The sequence below is a fragment of the Sorex fumeus genome, unplaced genomic scaffold (assembly GCF_029834395.1).
Source record: "Sorex fumeus unplaced genomic scaffold, SorFum_2.1 ptg000151l, whole genome shotgun sequence".
Lineage (NCBI taxonomy): Eukaryota > Metazoa > Chordata > Mammalia > Eulipotyphla > Soricidae > Sorex > Sorex fumeus.
In genome coordinates, this window is record NW_026606208.1 from 24,092 (window position 1) to 42,340 (window position 18,249).

At 53.4% G+C, this 18,249-nt stretch overlaps 1 protein-coding gene across 1 annotated transcript in view; it reads right to left on the reverse strand.

Annotated features, from left to right (window-relative positions):
- LOC130016284 (alpha-protein kinase 2-like) overlaps nucleotides 1-18,249 on the reverse strand; it is a gene marked incomplete at its 3' end in the record, with an annotated part of 42,167 nt that overhangs the window by 8,798 nt on the left and 15,120 nt on the right. Inside the window, exons 2-3 of the mRNA XM_056106955.1 lie at nucleotides 17,834-17,960; nucleotides 14,848-14,965 (exon numbers count right to left, since the gene is read on the reverse strand). Coding sequence (XP_055962930.1) covers nucleotides 14,848-14,965; nucleotides 17,834-17,942 — 227 coding nt within the window. The remainder of the gene's footprint in view (nucleotides 1-14,847; nucleotides 14,966-17,833; nucleotides 17,961-18,249) is intronic.

An 18,249-nucleotide genomic window follows, 5' to 3' on the forward strand; every position in this document is an offset into this window, starting at 1 on the left:
GGAGGGAGGGAGGAGAGAAGGAGGGAGAAGGGAAGAGGGAAAGACGGAGGGAAGGAGGAGGAAGGGGGAGGGAGGGAGGGCCAGAGAGCTAATACAGGGGTTGCATGTGCCCACCCAGTTTCATCTCCAGCATGGTCCCCTGAGCACCACCAGGAGTGATCCCTGAACACAGAGCCAGGGATTGCCCCTGAAAAATTGCACCATGTATGCATCCTCCCCACACACCCCCCCCCCCCAAAAATGGTGTCTCTTGCTGGGAAACCACCAAGCTGAGAACTTGTGCATAGTTAAGATCCCAGATGGACTAGAAAAGGAAGGAACCGGGGCTGGAGAGATAACACAGCAGTTAGGGTGTTGCCTTGCACGCAGCCAACCTGGGTTCAATTCCCAGCATCCCACATGGTCCCCCGAGCACTGCTAGGACTAATTCCTGTGTGCAGAGTGCAAAGCCAGGAGTAACCTCTGTGCCTCACCAGGTGTGACCCAAAAAGGAAAAAAAAAGGAAGGAACCAGGAAGGATAGTTTGTTCACTCAGATATTTTTTCTCCCTGACAGCAGAATGAAGGTTATAATATGTTCTTGGATAAGCATCTCTATGTCATTACTTGCCTAACTGTAGCGATCAATAATTTCATGAACTGAATCATTCGGAATAACAAAGGAATAAGGAATGGGCTATTTTCAGGCCCTCTAGGACAGACTATGTTTCATAAAGCTCTCTGTTACAGAGAGAATTCTAACACAAGAAATACCAGAATTTTTTTGTCTTTGTGGAGAAGGGGATGGGGGGGGGGGCACCCCAGCATTGCTCAAGAGACCCAGGGTCCCTAAGATCTCGGCCCACAAGTGTTGGTGTGGGGTGCTGCAGAGCTGGGGGCAAGGCGGGGGGGTGGCGTGCCAGGGATCGAATGAACCCTTTCCCTGTTGCCAGAATGGCCTTGCTTTTGGTTTTGTTTTGATTGAGCTGAGTATCTTACGTAGACAATGCATCTGATTTAAGGTTGAACCACGTGCAGACCCCCTTGAAAGTAAAAAGGGGTGTGATGAGCAGAGACTGGTGTGATGATCAGATGAGGGAGATCAGCTAATCGGGAGATACAATCGCCCTCAAAAGGGGCAGATCCCAGATCTGGAAGACTTTCCATCCCACCCCAAAGAGGTTGCAACAATTCACTGTGACACAGAGCTGAGCAGCCGCATAGGGAGGCGAGAACATCATCCTCTGTTCGCAGTGCCCTTCAGGCGGGACACAACCCCATGGAGCATTAGCAACCCCACTGTCCCAGTGTCTAGGTGGTCCTAGGACTATTGTGCACAGAATGCTGCAAGGGGCTTGAGAAGGGAGACGGGAAACCGGTGCTCTCAGTGGAGACACAGTCCAGGGCTCGGGCACGCAGCTCACATGAGGCTCACTCTCGTTTGAGCTCTAGCAGTGCCACGAGGGGCCCCACAACACCTCCCATTATGGCCCAGACCGACCCCCAAAAAGAAAGAGGCGCTCTAACTCCTGCTTATATTGGGAGCTCTAAGCCTTGGTTTTATTTGAAGCTCTAACTCTTGGTTGTAATTTGGGCTCAAACTCTTGGTTGTAATTGAGACTCTAACACACACACCCCCAGTTGTACTGGGGCTTTAACCTGTTGTTGTATTCAGGAGTTTAAACGTTGGTTGTATTGAGGCTCTAACCCCTGATTGTATTAGGGCTCTAGCCCTTGGTTATAACTGGGGCTCTAACCTCTGGTTGTATTTGGGTCCTAACCCCTAACTGTAACTGGGGCCCTAATGCCGGGTTTTATTTGGGGCTCTAGCCCTTGGCTGTAACTGGGACCTTAACCCCTGGTTTTATTTGAGGCCCTAACCCCTGGTTGTTACTGGGGCCCTACCCCCTGGTTCTATTTGGGGCCCTAACCCCTGGTTTTATTTGGGGCCCTAACCCCTGGTTGTAACTGGGGCCCTAACCTCTAGTTGTAACTGGGGCCCTAACCCCTAGTTGTAACTGGGACCCTAACCTCTGGTTGTAACTGGGCTCTATCCCTGGTTCTTTCCTGGGGAGCTGCCTGTTGTGCGAGAGAGCTGGTGTTCCGAGAAAACGGGGAGCAGCAGTATGTGACTTTTGCAAACTTGGGAGTCATCGGATTCCAGAAAGCCACAGTTGAGGCAGGACAGGCTCCCGGTGGCCAGGAGGGGAGAGGTCACAGTGGCCTGCATGTCCAGGCAGGAAGCCAGCCAGGGAACCTGAGCCTGAGGCCGAGGATTAAAGCTTGGCCCAGCGGGGAAGGCACGCCGGGCGATGTCCCGGCCTGGGCCCGGGTGGTGAGTAAAGGGACAGTTAAGACACAAGGTGATACAGAGTCGCGGGGGGGCAGGGCGGGCCGGGAGGAGGGGATGAGGGTTGGCAGGCACAGAAACTCGGGGTCACGGGGGGATCCTGCTTCTCCGCTTCACCCAAGTGCAGTGCGGAGAGGATTGACGAGGCTGAAACACATGCCAAGTGGGGACACAGCCACTAGCTGGTCGGGGACAGACAACCACCTGCCCCCTGGGCTGCCACCCCATGATGCTAAAGGGCTCAGGGCATTGATGCCACAAGGAGGGACAGCCTGAGGATTTCAGAAGCTACTTACCAATTCCTGTCACACTCAGACACACTCACACAGACACACACACACTCAGACACATACACAGATACTCTCTCATACATACAACAAATACTCAGATACACACACTCATAGACTCTCTCTCTCTCTCTCTCACACACACACACACACATTCTCAAAAACACACTCACTGACTCCCATTCAGACACAGACTCTCACACATGCCGACACACAACCAGACATATATACTCATACACACACTCTCTCAGATACACACTCACACATACACAGACACACATCTCAGAGACACACTCACTGACTCACATTCTTTCACACTTGGGCCCACCCCCACTCAGACACCGACTCACACACAACTCACACACACTCACTCAGACACACACTGATATACACACTCAGACACGCACACACTGACACAGTCTCACACACTCAGATACACATACTTACTGACACACACCCACACACTTAGACACACATTCGTGGGCACTTACATACTCAGATGCACACACTCCCGGACACACACACACACTCTCACACACTTAGACACACACTCACTGACACCCTCAAGCTATGCATGCACTCCTGGCTGTGGTGCTCACTGAGGTCCTTGCTCCTTTCACTGGAGGCTTGCACCCCCTTGGGGGATTCACATATGTCACTGAGGTGCCCACATTCCAGCTGGGGATCATGTGGTGTCAGCACAGACACTCCCCCTGGCATGGTGCTCTTTCCACTTGCAGTACCCACTCGGGTGCTCACTCTCCTTTCTACTTGCAGTACCCACTCGGGTGCTCACTCTCCTTTCTACTTGCAGTACCCACTGTGCCAGCAAGATATTGGTCCCCAGATGCTGCCTGGGTAGTGCTGGTCCCCGGAAACTGCCTGTGTGGTGCTTATCTATACTTCCCACACTCCCATGTCCCTCATCCGCAAGACCCGAGACTGGACCTGCTCTCCACCAACACTTCCTGCCTCCGTCTCTAACAGTCCCTGTGGGGCCTCAGAGGTCAGATCTTTCTGGGTCTGCCAGCCACAGGGTACAACAGGTGACAGGTGTCACCAACTAGGCACCAGGAACCTGGAGAGACACAATTCTAAGGTCTGAATCCTCTTTGTACCTAACCTAATTAGGGACATGAATAGCAGCCCCTGACCCCTGGCCCTGGCGCTGGGTGAGAGATGGGTTCCCCTGACCCTCACCGATCAGATTGGGGTGAACCGCGGGGCTCTCAGGTCCCAGGGGTGATGGACAGCCAGGGTTGGCATCATCCTGGGGACCATGCCCCCTGGTCACCCGGGATCCCAGTCAAATGCAGAGTCTGTGTTTTATGAGGATAAAATTTCTTACTTGGACTTGGCCAGCTGGACGGAGTTTAGAGAATCCCAGTGTCGTGGGCGACCTCCCAATTGTGTGGAAAGTGCAGAGTGCAGCTGGCTGGGTCGGGGTGGGCGGGAGCTGCCATGTGCTCCTGCCCCCCCGAATCCTGGAGTTCTGGTGCCACAGGCAGAATGATTCCCCCCCACAGGCTGGGGCCTGGGGTTCCTTCTAGCTCTGGCCCCTCCCCTCAATTTCATGATGCCTGAGAGCCCCTTGACTCAAATCCAAATCCTCCCGGGCAATATTGGGCTGCTGCTCCATTGGACCCAAGTTCCCTGTGCTAAGAGCCTGCCACAATGTCCGCAGGCCACTCTATGGGTGGGCTTTGCTCTTTGAAGAAATTGAACACACGGCTGGAGAGATAGCACAGGGCTAAGGCGCTGAACCGGGTTCAAACCCCCACAACGGGGCTGGAGTGATAGTACAGCAGGGAGGACGTTTGCCTTGCATGTGGTCAACCTGGGTTTGACACCCAGCATCCCATATGGTCCCCTGAGCATCGCCAGGAGTAATTCCTGAATGCAGAGCCAGGAGTAACCCCCTGAGCATCCCCAGGTGTGACCCAAAAAGAAAAAAAAGTCAAACCCCCCACACCATATGGTCCCACCCACAGAGTTAGGAGTAGCTCCCAAGCCTGCCAGGCCTGACTCCCCACCCCCAACCCCACCACAAAAGGTAAAACACTTCAAGATGGTTTTAATTAGGGTCTGGAGCAATAGCACACCAGGTAGGGCATTTGCCATGCACCCAGCTCACCCAGGTTCCATCCCTGGCATCCCAAACGGTTCCCCAAGCTCTCCAGGAGTGATCCCTGAGCACAGAGTCAGGAATAAAACCTGATTATCACCAGATGTGGCCCCAAAACCCAAAAAAGGGGGGAGGGATTTAATTAAAAACTTCGAGCTGGCACAAGTGGATAGTGAGGGGTGGTGCTGGTGCCCACCAACACACCCATCATCCTTCTGCTTCACTCTGCTTCCTCTCCTGTGTGGGTAGGCCTGAGGGGGGCGCACACTGCCTGGGAGAGACTGCACCCCACCACAGAGCAGGCAAGTGAGGGGTTGCCGAAGATCAGCTATAGCCCAGGGAAGGGAGACCCCCGGCCTGCCCCAATCACAGCCTGGGAATGGGGGTGACAGAGACAGGAAGTGGAGGGAGGGGGGAAGACCAAGCATTCAGGCTGCCTGGAGCGACTGACTGGGTTGCCTCCTACATCTCTGGGGCTGCGGGACTCCCTCTCCAAACTCTTGGGGTCTCGGGTGGGCCTGAAAATGAAGCTGACAGAGATGTGAGGCCTGTATCCCCTCCCCAACACCACAGGCCCACCCCTCCCCACCCCGGGCAAGCACTGATTTATGAGAAGCCCCATTTAAAATCATTCGGGGGGGAGGGGGGTGCTGGAGCTATAGTACAGCGGGTAGGGCATTTGCCTTCCATGTGGCCGACCCGGGTTCGATTCCCAGCATCCCATATGGCTCCCCGAGCACTGCCAGGAATGATTCATGAGTGCAGAGCCAGGAGTAATCCCTGAGCATCACCGGGTGTGACCCAAAAAGCAAAAATAAAATAAAATAAAATCGTTCAGGGCCAAGAGACAGTTCGGGGGAGGGCGCTCAACTTGCATGCAGTTGATCCAGGCTTAATCCCCTGCACCAGTATGGACCCCCCAAGCACCACCAGGAGTGGTGCCTTAAGTAAACCAGAAGTAAACCCTCAGCACTGCTGGGTATGGCCCCCAAACCAAAAAGAAAGTACAATAAACAAGTACACAAAGACAGATGACCTGGAGGAAATGCACATATGCTTTACTGAATGGTTCAAGAGCTGTAAGTAATAGTAAAGTAAAGGCCCTCCCGTTGATCATCGATTTGCTCGAGCGGGCCCAGTAACGTCTCCATTGGAGACTTTGTTGTTACTGTGTCTGGCATATCGAATACTCTCGGTAGCTTGCCGGGATCTCCGAGAGGGGCGGAGGAATCGAACTCGGGTCGGCCATGTTGGCTGCGTGCAAGGCAGACGCCCTACCCGCTGTGCTATCGCTCCAGCCCATAAGCAAGCGGCTGATTTGGAGATGCCGGGGACAAGAGCTGAGTAAATGAAAACCCCACGGGCAGCAGTAGGCAGGCCAACAACCTATGAGCAGGGAGGAGCAAGGCTAAGGGGTCTGCTAGGGGCAGCAGAGGGAGCAGTCACCATGGAGACAAGGGTTTGGCTGCTATGTTGTGGGCGGTAAGTCCTGATCCCTCATTCCCCCACCCCCAGCTCTTCCCCTGACCTTGAGCCAGACTCTGTGAAGCCTACAACAGATAGACCACGTGCCTGGTGCCATTTTCCCTCAGTTCTCCTGCAGGCCTGGGGATGGGCACGAAGCTGGCCCTACCACGAGGCAGGAAACATATCAGGCAGGGAGCAGAGCGGGCAGGGAAGTGGGGAGCCGCCCAGAAGAGCTAGTGCAGGAAGAAAAGCACTGCCGTGCACGTGGCCAAGCCCAGTCCCATCCCTGGCACCCCAGATGGTTTCCCTCACACCACCAGGAGTGATTCTTAGTCGCACAACCAGGAATTAGTGGTTCCTGAGCACCCCCTAGAAAAAAAAAAAAAGCTCAAATCAAAGAAGTAGACATCCTGATCAGAAACATCCCAAGAATCAGATTGTTTCCTAATAACAGGGAACAGACAACGGATCCAAGGAGGCTCCAGTCAGGAAACTTGGATCCCAGGAAGTTCTGCCGCGGGAAGGAAGTCACACACAGGAGAAGATGTGATGGCCTGTTTTGAAAATTCTAGAAAAGACTGCTGCGGGTCCAGGCATTGGAATTAGGTGGGTGGAGGGATAGTGGGTGTCCCGCTGGAGGTGATGGGTCTGTGGCCACGTGGCAATGCCCAGCACACGGCACTTTAACACTGAGGTTCACTGTTTGCCAGACCGACTCATGGCCAGCACAGAGGACTCGGGATTGCTGTACGAGCAGACACACCAAGCGGGTGAGAAACAGAAGAAAGGGAAAGGGGAGCCCTGCCAGGGTCTTGGCATGGGGACAGTGGGAATGGCGGGTCTGAGCAGATGGTGGCCATCAGGAGACTGAGTAAAGGCCCTGGGGCTCCCAGGGAGAGAACATCCCCACAGAAGGAAGAGCAAGGCCCAAGAGTCTGCCGCTGGGCCGAGTTCTCATCCTTATGGCCGCAAGAGTCTGCCACTGAGCCAAGTTCTCAGTTCCCTGTCCACTCTCAGGTTCTACTGAGGAACTTCTCAAACTTCCTTCATGGATGGGGAGCCCGAGGCTGACCCCATTGAGGGTCAACCATGACATGAACAGAGCCAGCAGGACCCTCGAGCCAGCCCACCTGGCATGGCCATTACCAAAGCCACACCTGCGAACTCCCCACCCAAACCCAGTCCTTTCATGCCCATAAAATGCCTGATTACGAGTCCACGGCTACTGGGCGGGGCAGCCCCAGTTGGCCCTGGAATCGCCCAAAGTTCCTGGGGGCTCTCTGTGTCCACGGGGTCTGGGGCGAGCTCTCCAGAGATGCAGAGCACGTGTCTCAGTGCCTTTCTCTGACTGCCTGCTGCAGGATTAGGGGATGGGGGTCCCCCACCCTCCCGTTGACTTGCCCCAAGAGTGGGCAGCAGCTGAGCCAAGCCTGAGTGTCCAGGCCAAGCAGTGTGGCCAAGCAGGGTGTGGCTTCTGAAGCCACAGAGTCAAAACGGGAAAGTGACGAGGCCCCGAGATGCCGCATGGACCTGTCACCCTGGCACTAATTAGGTGCTGCTCACACAGCCCAGGTGGGGTGGGGGACTCATTCAGGCACAGACCCAAAAACAGCCACGACACACCTGCCACATTCATTCAGAGCAGTCCTACGTTGGCTTGCAACCACACCGAGAAACACAGGAGCCACCACCCAGGGCCCCGAGATTCGACCTGGCCTTGAGACATGACAGCACCTAAAGCTACAGAAATACACAGGTCACAGAAGGCCCTTTTGGCCTGCATGGGGTGCAGGGAGCTGGTCATGGCCTGTCCAGGCCTCCCAGACTGACCCAGGGCTTTCCTAGTTAGACCTGCCTAGGATATTTCATCTCTCAAAAGGAAGCGGCTACATCGTGAATCATCAGGGAGATGCAAATCAAAACAACAATGAGATATCATCTCACACCACAGAAACTGGCACACGTCGAAAAGAACAAGAACAACCAGTGCTGGCGCGGATTCAGGGAGAAAGGGACTCTCTTTCATCATTGGTGGGACTGCTGACTGGTCCAGCCTTTTTGGAAAACAATATTGGACATTCCTCCAAAAACTAGAAATTGAGCTCCCATATGACCTAGCAATACCACTTCTGGGAATATATTCCAGAGATGCAAAAAAAAAATACAGCAGAAAGGACACCTGCACTTGTGTGTTCATTGCAGCACTGTTTTATAATAGCCAAAATCTGGGGGAAAAAAAATCCGAGTACCCAAGAACAGACAACTGGTTAAAGAAACTTTGGTTACATCTACACAGTGGAATACTATGCAGCTGTTAGAAAAGATGTAATCATGAAATTTGCATAGAAGTGGATGGATGGATAATGGAGAATATTATGCTAAACAAAATGAGTCAGAAAGAGAGGACTAGACAAAGAATGACTGCACTCCATTGTGGAATATAAAGTAACATAATAGGAGACTAACACCTAAGGATGGTAAAGATAAGGGCCAGGAGGTTCGCACCATGGCTTGGAAACTGGCCTCACATGCTGGGGGAAAAGGCAGCTGGGATAAAGAAGGGACCTCTAAGTCAATGATGATTGAAGGGCACGCTTGGGATGGGAGATGGGTGCTGAAAGTAGACTATGGATCAAACATGATGGCCTCTTAGCACCTGCATTGCAAACCACAACACCCAAAAGGAGAGAGTAAGAGGGAACGCGCCTGCCACAGAGGCAGGGGGTGGGAAGGGGTTGGGGTGGCGGGAGGGATACTGGAAACATTGGTGGTGGAGAATGGGCACTGGTGGAGGAATGGGTACTCGATCATTGTATGACTGAAACGTAAACGTGAAAGTTTGTAAGTCTGCAACTGTACCTCAGGTGATTCAGTTATAGAGAGGAAACTGCAGTCCCAGGAGAGCTCCGTCTTTCCTCTCCATAATAAAAAGTGCCATTTGCATTTTACACTGTTCCCAGGATGCTAAAGAGCCATTAGTAGTCGCAGGTTCTGAGTTCCTGGCATGTGCTCCCATAAGGCAGGCACTGCAGGTCTGCGGATGAGGAAACTGAGGCACAGAGAGGCTCAGGACCAGCCTGAGCAATACCGCTCCTCACTCTGGGGTGGAAGGGGGCTTTGTGCAGCAACTTGGCTGTGACAGTGCCACCTCCGGCACGACACACACCTGGAAGTGCTTTGGAAATGGAGCAACAACATCCTGGCTTCTCTCCAGGTTTGGCAGGAGCAACAGCATCCTGGCTTCTCTCCAGGTTGGAGTGTCTCTGGTTGGTCATGTGATCATAGCATGTGTGTTAAAGCCCTCACAGGGGCCCACTTCTGCAGTTCACATACAAATGGATACAAATGCTGGTAAGCAGTTGTGCCTATTGCAGGCCCAGGGAAGGCAACCAGTGTCAGAGTGTCAGCCACAGTTACAGCTGCACAGCACCCAGAGGCACCGAGACAGGGTTTCCAGACATCCACTGCACAATCCAAACTGCTTCATCTGGGCGTCTGGGCCCCATCGCACCCATGAACCATCCAAGCCCTCATGGGTTCCAACACTTTCAAAGCTATTCTGATCCTGTGGTTCTGGCTCCAAACCCAACGGTTATTATAAAAGGAAAGAGTATTTCAGAGGAGGCTAGACAGTGCAGCAGGGGAGGCTCTGGCTTTGTGAGCGGTTGACCGGGGTTCAATTCCTTGGCACCACATATGGTCCCCTGGGCATTACCAAGAGTGAGCCCTGAGCCAGGAGTAAGCCCAGAAGGCTGGTGTGTATGTCCCCCAAACAAAATAAACCTAAAAGGTGGGGCTCACAGAGCTACTGGGTTAGTGGAGGTGGGGTGGGCACCCACAGCCACCCCCCCCCCCACATGTGTACATCACTTCCTTCCCCGGGGCTGACTCAGAACTGAGGACGGTAGAGCATCCGAGATTCGAAGCCAGGCCTCCTCCTGAGTTGTTCTCACAAACAACACATGTCTGAGGTGTGGGGAGACTGATACCGAGTCTGCAGCCGGCAGGAAGCGGTGTGGGTTACCTGGGACCCAATCTTCGCACCTGCATCTGAGGTGGGGCGCAGGGCAGGGGGATGGGGCTCTCAGCCCTGTGCGGTCCAATACGAGTGCTGGGGAGATGGTGTCAGGACTGAACGTCCAGAAGAAAAGCAGGTGACAGTCACCATCTCCCCCAGGGTGAGTAGCAGAAGGCAGGAACTCGTTGTCTTCCTACCCCGGCCCGCCCTGTGCTCTGAGGTGGGGATCACACCAAGGCCCCCCAACACTGTGGGCTCACTGAAGGGGTGAAGACCAAAACACAATGATTCCACAGGCAAACGGCAGAGCAGGAGCTCTTGAGCAGGACGAATCTGAGACAGGTGACTTGAAAGAGGAGTTGGGTGTACCAGGGAGGAAGAAGACCACATCCCCCCAATAGATGGTGTTGACCCCCTCTCCTGCCTCTTAAATCTGCCCCAGCCTGGACCTTGCTTTATCTGGTAGGAGGGCCAGGATGGCCTTGGGACTCCAGTCCCCGGCAGGAGGCGACCAGCCCTAGCCTTCCGGGGGCCCGGAGCCCCCAGGAGACTCCAGCACCAGCTCCCGGCGTGAACCATCCAGTCTGATCTGTCCCCACTGAGCCTGAGAGGGCCAGGAAAGCCAATAGCGGAACGCCAGTAGCCCCCAGAAATCTTGAGAAGCGGGTTCTGGTGGGAGGCGCTGTCTTGTTTGGCGTTTGAGAAGAGACAGCTTTTTGTGTTGGGGTGGCACCCTGGACTTGTCTCCCGGGAAGCAGTTTCCTTATCCTCAGCCCCTACCCCTCCCTCACTGCAGCGCCCAGCTGTGCCAGTGTCTGTTCGGCACGTACACGTGATCTCAGGACCCTCATGTGGATTTTTCCTTCAAGGGTTTTTTTTTGCGGGGGGGGAGGACAAGAACAGACCCAGTGATGCTCAGAGGCTATTCCTGGCCCTGCACTCAGGGAACTGTGTGTGATGCTGCCATCTCACCTGGGGCCGGCCATGGGCAGGGCCAGTGCCCTAACACCAGATGCTCTCTCGGGTCTTCCTCCTGAGTCTAGAGCAAGCAGCCCGGGCAGAGGTGGGGAAATGTCCTTCCCCTCCTTGACCTGGAGCTGCTCGCAGGTGGCCAGGAGCAACACTGCTAGCCGAGAGGGCGGGTGGCCCCAAAGGCTGTCTTCCCTTTGCTTTTATCTGAATGCGTTCTCTTCCCAGAATGACCCTGTGGGAACCGTGTCAAGCAGAGAGGCCTGCAGCAACTGAACCGTCTTCCTTCATGACACGGTGACCACAAGTCCAAGGTCCAGGCCTCCAGGGTTCCCTTGACCCTCAACAGGCAGCTGGCGATTCAGGGTCTTCCTGGTTTATCACCCCTTCACCCCCACTCTCTGCCTGTGACCTCTGCAGCAGCATCCCTTGCTGTGTGACTCTGGTTTCTCCACATACCCGTCAGGAAACTGGGGTTCACGCTCGTCCATCACGAGCTCATCTTCTTCAATGAGTGATGACTGTAGTGACCCTGTTTCCCTATGAGTCACTTTCTGGGTGTGTAGGCGGATGTGAATTTGGGGTGCACCATTTAACTGGCCCATGCAGGAGCAGATGGACTTATTGCAGGGGATGTCTCCAAGCCACTGTCTCTACAGGACACCCACTGGGCCACCTCCAGTCCCACCAAAGCCAGGGGCTGCCGGTCCTCTGGGAGCTGCCAGCACCCCAACCTGCCCCTCTAATCTGCCTGTGTACCACGATGTGCCGATGAACTGTGGCTCTGCTGTCTCTCCTTAATGATGGCAAAGCTGGGTTTCTTGTGTTCCCCAGAGTCCACTGTCCCTCCATTTATAAGCACGTATTTCACACATATGCACACGCATCCTATTTTATATATGAGGCAACCAGCTTTAGAAAATGTTGCTTTGCATTTTCCTCCCCTCCCCACCACTCCATATATTTTGGAAACCGTTTTTTTTTTTTTTTCCACTCGATGGTGTCAAGCTTCCTACATTCACTGACACTTCTCTCCCGTGGCCTTTCCTGGACCGGGCGTGCCCAGCACACCTGACCTGTGAGAGAAAACAGGTCTTCAGGGCCAAAGAAAGTCCTTCTGAGGGTGTGTGTCCGTTTGTCCAAAGTTCCGGGTTTTAGGGATTAGGAGGGAGTGTGGGAAAGATCTAGAAGGGGCTGGGAGGAGGCTGAGGTGTGTGGAAGCTGGTTCCTGGCCTCAGAGGGGAGCAGCAGACAGACACATCTGCTAACCCAGAAACATCCCGGGGAATCACAAAGAGCCCGCGGGCTCTAAGACTCAGAGCCAATGAGCCAAGGACTAAACTCAAGACAAATCCTTTTCTTTAAGGACTCTGAACTTATCTGCTAATGTGTTAATTCTAGCAAGAAAATTTGAGGCTAATAGTGTAATCACCAACTCTCCCTCAAATAGAGTTTAATGCAGCAGGACGAGCCAGATCACTTTGTGGGTGCATCTTCTTTTTCCTTTTTTTTTTTTTTGGAGCTATTGATTTATTTATTTTAATTTTTTTTATTTATTGAATCACCATGAGAACAGTCATAAAGCCTTTCAGTTTAAGTCTCGCTTGGTCATACAATAATCAAACATTCGTCCCTTCACCAGTGCACATTTTTCCACCACCACGAACCCCAGTATACCCCCCCTCCCAGACTTCCCCCTGCCTGTGTGGCAGATCTCCACTTTACTCTCTCTCTCTCTCTACATTGGTCACATTCAACATTACGACGAAAGAGTGGATGCATCTTCTGGGACATGAAGGAAACACCTGTCGCCTCAGCCCACACACTGGAATCACCTGGTGTTCAGACTGAATATGCCAACGAGGCAGAACACCCCTTGGTGGGGTTTGATTTAAGGAAGGGGAGCTGGGGCCGCACCTAGCAGTGCTCAGGGCTGACTTGTGGCTAAGTTCTGGGGTCAGTGAGGGGACGAGAAACCAAACCCAGGTCAGTCAGATGCATGCAAATCAAGCACCCCACCCAATGTACCATATCTCTAATCTGCTTTAGTGGGGTTTTGAAGTCCCCTGAATATGCTAATGGCAGCTCCAGCTCTGCAACGTGGTGTAAAGTCAGAACTTGCGTGGTCATCAGTACCAGACTTTGCTATGGGGCAGGAAAATGCAGCTGCCCCTCTCGGCAGTGTCTTCATGGGGTCTGCCCTGGGAGGTCCACAGTTAAATGCTAAACAATAACTCAACACCTTAAAAGAGACCTGAGTGAAAGAGAAGAGTAATTTTGATCCAGGGCAAATCCAGGGGTACCTAGCACTGCTGGTGAACCAGAAAGAGTGCTCTAAGCTGACAGGGGTGCAGAGGAGGGAGGGTCAAGCCTTGGCCAAACTGGGGTGAAGGATGCAGGAAAGAGGGAGCGTGGATGAGGAATGGGGGGCTGGGGTAGGGAGTTGGTGATGGGCAGAGAGGAATGGTCAGACCTAGAATCAAAGCACATGTCTCCAGCAGAAGTGCTCCTTAACGGGATGAAGTCACACATGGATGAACGCTGCCTGCACCATCAGACTAGAGATGCTGGAGGCTCATAGGGTCAGCCTTTCAGGCAGGGCAAAATGGTTTCTTATGTGATGAAGAGCAGATGGAGAGAGAAGAAATCTAGTGCTTCTTGAACAAACCACGGCACAACAAACCTTTCATGAGCATAAAATCATTTCATGCTCCCAGTGATGCCTTTATTTCGCAACTGAAGAAACTGCTTCTCCAAGAGGTAAATTCCTGTCCAGACTAAGCCAGAACAGAAACACTCAGGCTGGGAACTCTCAGGTCCAAGGTCACTGGTGCAAGGTCCGGCCTCCACGACATCTTCATACCAGGCTCTGCAGAGCTCGGGCCCCTCAGAACCAAGTAAGGAACGTAGGAACAATCCAGGCCGTGCTAGGGATCTAGCATGAGGACTGCACCCTAAGTTCCAGTCAAAGCTCACTCCCCTTTCCTTACTTTCTAGATGGCATTTCCGGATTGCATTTGAACAAACAGTTCTTCAGGGCAAAGAGAAAAAGAGGTCATTATTCTACACTGTTCCTTTCCTAAAAGGCGGAAGTTCAGTTTTGTCTTTTTGTTTTGTTTTTGCTTTTTGGGTCACACCTGACAATGCACAAGGATTACCTCCTGGCTTTGCAATCAGAAATTACTCCTGGTGGTGCTCAGGGGACCATATGGGATGCTGGGAATTGAACAGGGTTCGGTCGTGTGCAAGGCAAACGCCCTACCCGCAGTGCTATGGCTCCAGCCCCTCAGTCTTTAACTCTATCACCCTTTGCTGTGGACACACAGTCAGCCACTTTTTACTTCCATCCTTTACAAGGTTGGATGACAACACTGGGTTGGTCCAATCCTTCTGTACTACTTGACTTTCCAGAGAGAACAAGATTAAAGTGGGTGGATCACCTTGAGGAAAGTTTAAGGTAGAGCTGGAATTCCATATGTGGCAGCACATGGGCCGGGTGGGGGTGGGCAGTGTCAGGTCAGCAGTCATTGCCGGGTGCTCTGGGCAATGTCTGCCAAACAGCACCTAAAGACTTAAAGAGAAAACCCAAGGTCGCACAAGGCAGAACACAGGGGTCTTAGTATGCGATCACAGAGACACGACCACTTACTTACCAGTAGAGATGTAACATATGAATATACTGATTCTGGAAGAACTCATAACTGGAAATAATACCGCACTCTTCTATGGTTTGACCATTCTTATACCAGGTTACCTCTGGTTTGGGCTGACCTGATGATAAACAAATGAGAATATTCTTATTACGTGAGCCGTCATTAGGAAACCAAACCATAAAACTATGTGCGAGAATAGGTAAGGGCCAGAGGGATGAGTGTGATGTTTTAGCTAGGGAAGGAGAGAAACGTCTACTCACTGCTAAGAATCCAACTGGGGCCTGGTATCTACCTGGGACCCCCATGCTCCTTCCTGGGACTGAGCACTCAGGTTAGAAACTCCATCTCTTGTCCAAGGAGCCCCCAAGAACCATTTGTCTGAAACTCAGATGTCATTTAAAAAAAAAAATCTGGCTAATTTCTTTCAATGGCTCATGGGGGCAAAGTTCCATCCGAGAAATAGCTAAGGAGAGTCTGCTTTCTTCATTAAATGAGCTTTATTGACTAAGCTCCCACATTTGGTGAAATTCCATGAAAACTTAGAGATTTTTAAAAATGGGGTGCCTGGCTGGTCCTTGTCTGGCAGAGAGATAACCCCACAAATTATGATTTCTTGCCCTAAATGTTATTCATCAATGTTTGACCTCACTTGATGCTTCTATCCTACCTGCCCCTTACTAAATTGCCTGTAAATATCTATATCCTCAAACATTTTTTGTGGAGCCTTAAGACTTGGTGGTTCTCTGTTTATTCTTTGAAAGGTTTGTTTCATATCTGTATGGGGACAGGGGCTTTCACAAGAGCCCAGAATTGTGTGTAGTTGGAAGGGGGAAGAACAAAGTGATGTTGCAGTATCCTTTGTCCCCACGTCTGCAGGAAGCACCACAGAGCCTGATCTCCTCTCTTCCAGGTGATCCTTAACCCCTTTGATGCCAGAGGTTCATCTGGACACCCCACCACCACCACCACCACCCCGCACCCACACACACAATGCCAGTGGCTCCTCGATTTCCCCCTTTGTGACAGGACCAGACGGTTCCTTAAGTCCCTGAAAAGGCCCTGAAGGTGCATTTTTGCAGGACGGAAGCCCTCACTGGGCCTCCGCCCACTGAATCCATCGCTGCGGTGGTCCAGCTGCCCCATGACCAGGTGCCTGACCAGCAACTGCAGCGCCCTCGCAAGGCAGCCCCTTCCTATGGCCCTAAAGCTAAGAGAGGTGGGGGGTGGGGGGTCTGTACCCCGACGGGGCCTGCAGAAGCATAGTGCCCTCTGCCTCAATCTCCAACTCTCCCCCAGTGTTCTGCCAGCTGTTAGATCTGACAGCTGACGCCCTCGGCTGCGCCTTCAGCACCGTCCCTGTGACCGGTCTGGGGACACAGCAGCCAGGCTTACAGGCCTGTGACTCATCCCCTACATGACTAACGCCGAGAACGCGTTTCCCCGAAAGCCCAACTCCATCCACTCTGCCATGAGCCCCCACGGGGGTCTCCCCTCCCCGCACTGGCAGAGAGTCCCCCCACCTGCCCGGAACCCGTGTGCGCATGCTCACACCTGAACCAGCCGCACATCTCCGCAACACGCAAGTGCGGGACCCGGGCTCAGGTCTCGCTGCAGCTGAGCCCGGTAGACTGTTTCCCTTCCTAGCTTCACTGTTCATGCCGTTCAGCCCCAACACCGAGCCTCGAATGAGAACTGCGCCGTGGACTCGGTGTCTGGGATAGCTGGTGAGCGCTGGGCCTTCATGCTTCCTTGCCCTTGCTTGGTCCCCAGCATCCTACCCTACAGTGTGAGCCTGCCCGCTGTGAGGCCTCTGCAGTTGGCTACTAAGGGGGTCGGGCCCTAGAGCGCGTTGAGGGTCCAAGCAGTGGGGCTTCCGGAGGTGGGGCAAGGGGACCCTTCTTGGAAGGGTCAGTAGTGGACATGTGTCTCTCCACCTGTGTCGCCGGGGACAGACAGGGGATGGGTGGCTGCGTGGTGGGTTCAGAGAGATCTATAGGCCCTTTCCTGCAGCATTTGGGGTACGAGGACGGAGGAGGAGGAGGAGGAGGAGGAGGAAGAGGAGGACGAGGAGGGAAGGGCTGTTTGAGAATCTGGAGGAGGAGGAGCAGAAGGAAGAGGAGGAGGAAGAGGAGGCTGTTTGAGAGTCTGGCCTTCCTCTGGATGGTGCAACAGGCTGGGCAGGAGGACACTAGGTCTTCACAGAGTTCTGGGGTAGACCCAGCCTCAGGCAGAAAAAAACCACAGCGACCCAATCCCACTGTGCTGCCCAAGGCCAGCGCTCTGCTTTTAATAATAAACCATTCAGAGAGTGGGGGCAGTTCTGGGTCAGCTCTGGGTGATGGTTCTCCACCCCAGGGGGAATTCCAGTGCCCTGCGTTTCCACCATGGCACTCTGTGCCTTGGCTTTAACCTCTTCACCACTGACATTGACTGGCAACCTAAGGAAGACAAACCTTAGATTTTGGTGTAGAGGGGAGAGTTCAATGAACAGAAGAGGCCAACTCCATCCCCATGCACTACAGGTAGTTTAAAAGTGGATTCGAGGGCCAAAATGATAATACTTGCCTAGGAAGGGTGCTTGCCTTGCATGCAACTGACCCGGATTTGATCCCCAAAATCTCCTATGAACTGAACTGAACTCCTGCCAGGAGTGATTTTTGAGTGCAGAGCCCCGAGTAATCCCTGAGCAATCACAGTTGCAGCCCCCTCCAAAAAAATTAAAAAATGGATTAGGAAAAGAGAGCCAATGTGGGAGTCATAGAACCTCAGTGGGAAGTAGAGAACAGACCACAGGAACGTGTCCAGGAAGTGACTGGAACAAATGGTTTGGGGCAGGGCTGTGAGGGAATCGTTCAGGATACCCAGGGATCCCTCAGCCTAGTGGAGGTGCTTCCTGGGGAGTTTCCCGAGGTAGGGCTCCAACGGTGCCTCTAGGGGGTTGACGCCGGTCCATGGGGCCGTTTCAGGGGGGAACTAGGGATGTTACCAGAGATCATGCAGCGAAGCACCGTGTCCGACTTCTCGGGGACCTTCTGCGAAAGCAGCGTGGAGAGAAAGCACAGCCCCCGCTGCGGTGGCCCTCTGGAATCCGTCATCTCTCCTGCCCTGTGGATCTGGAAGATAAAAGCCCCGCTGTTGTGCTTTGCTCCAGGATGGCTCCCACTCGCCAAGGAGCTGCAACCCAGGAGAGGCTCCTGTGGGAAGAATGTCACCCATTCCTCAGCCTCCCGCTGCTGGCCTTGGGGTGCAGGGGGCGACCTGTGCCTTACGGGGTTTTGAGTTGCAGGCCTGGCTCCCACTCACAGACCTTAAAGCACCCCTGCCCCAGAGCTGCTACCATCTTAAAGGATTCCAGACCCACCCGCTGGCCAGGCAGAGAGCAGGGCTGCCAGGGGACACTTG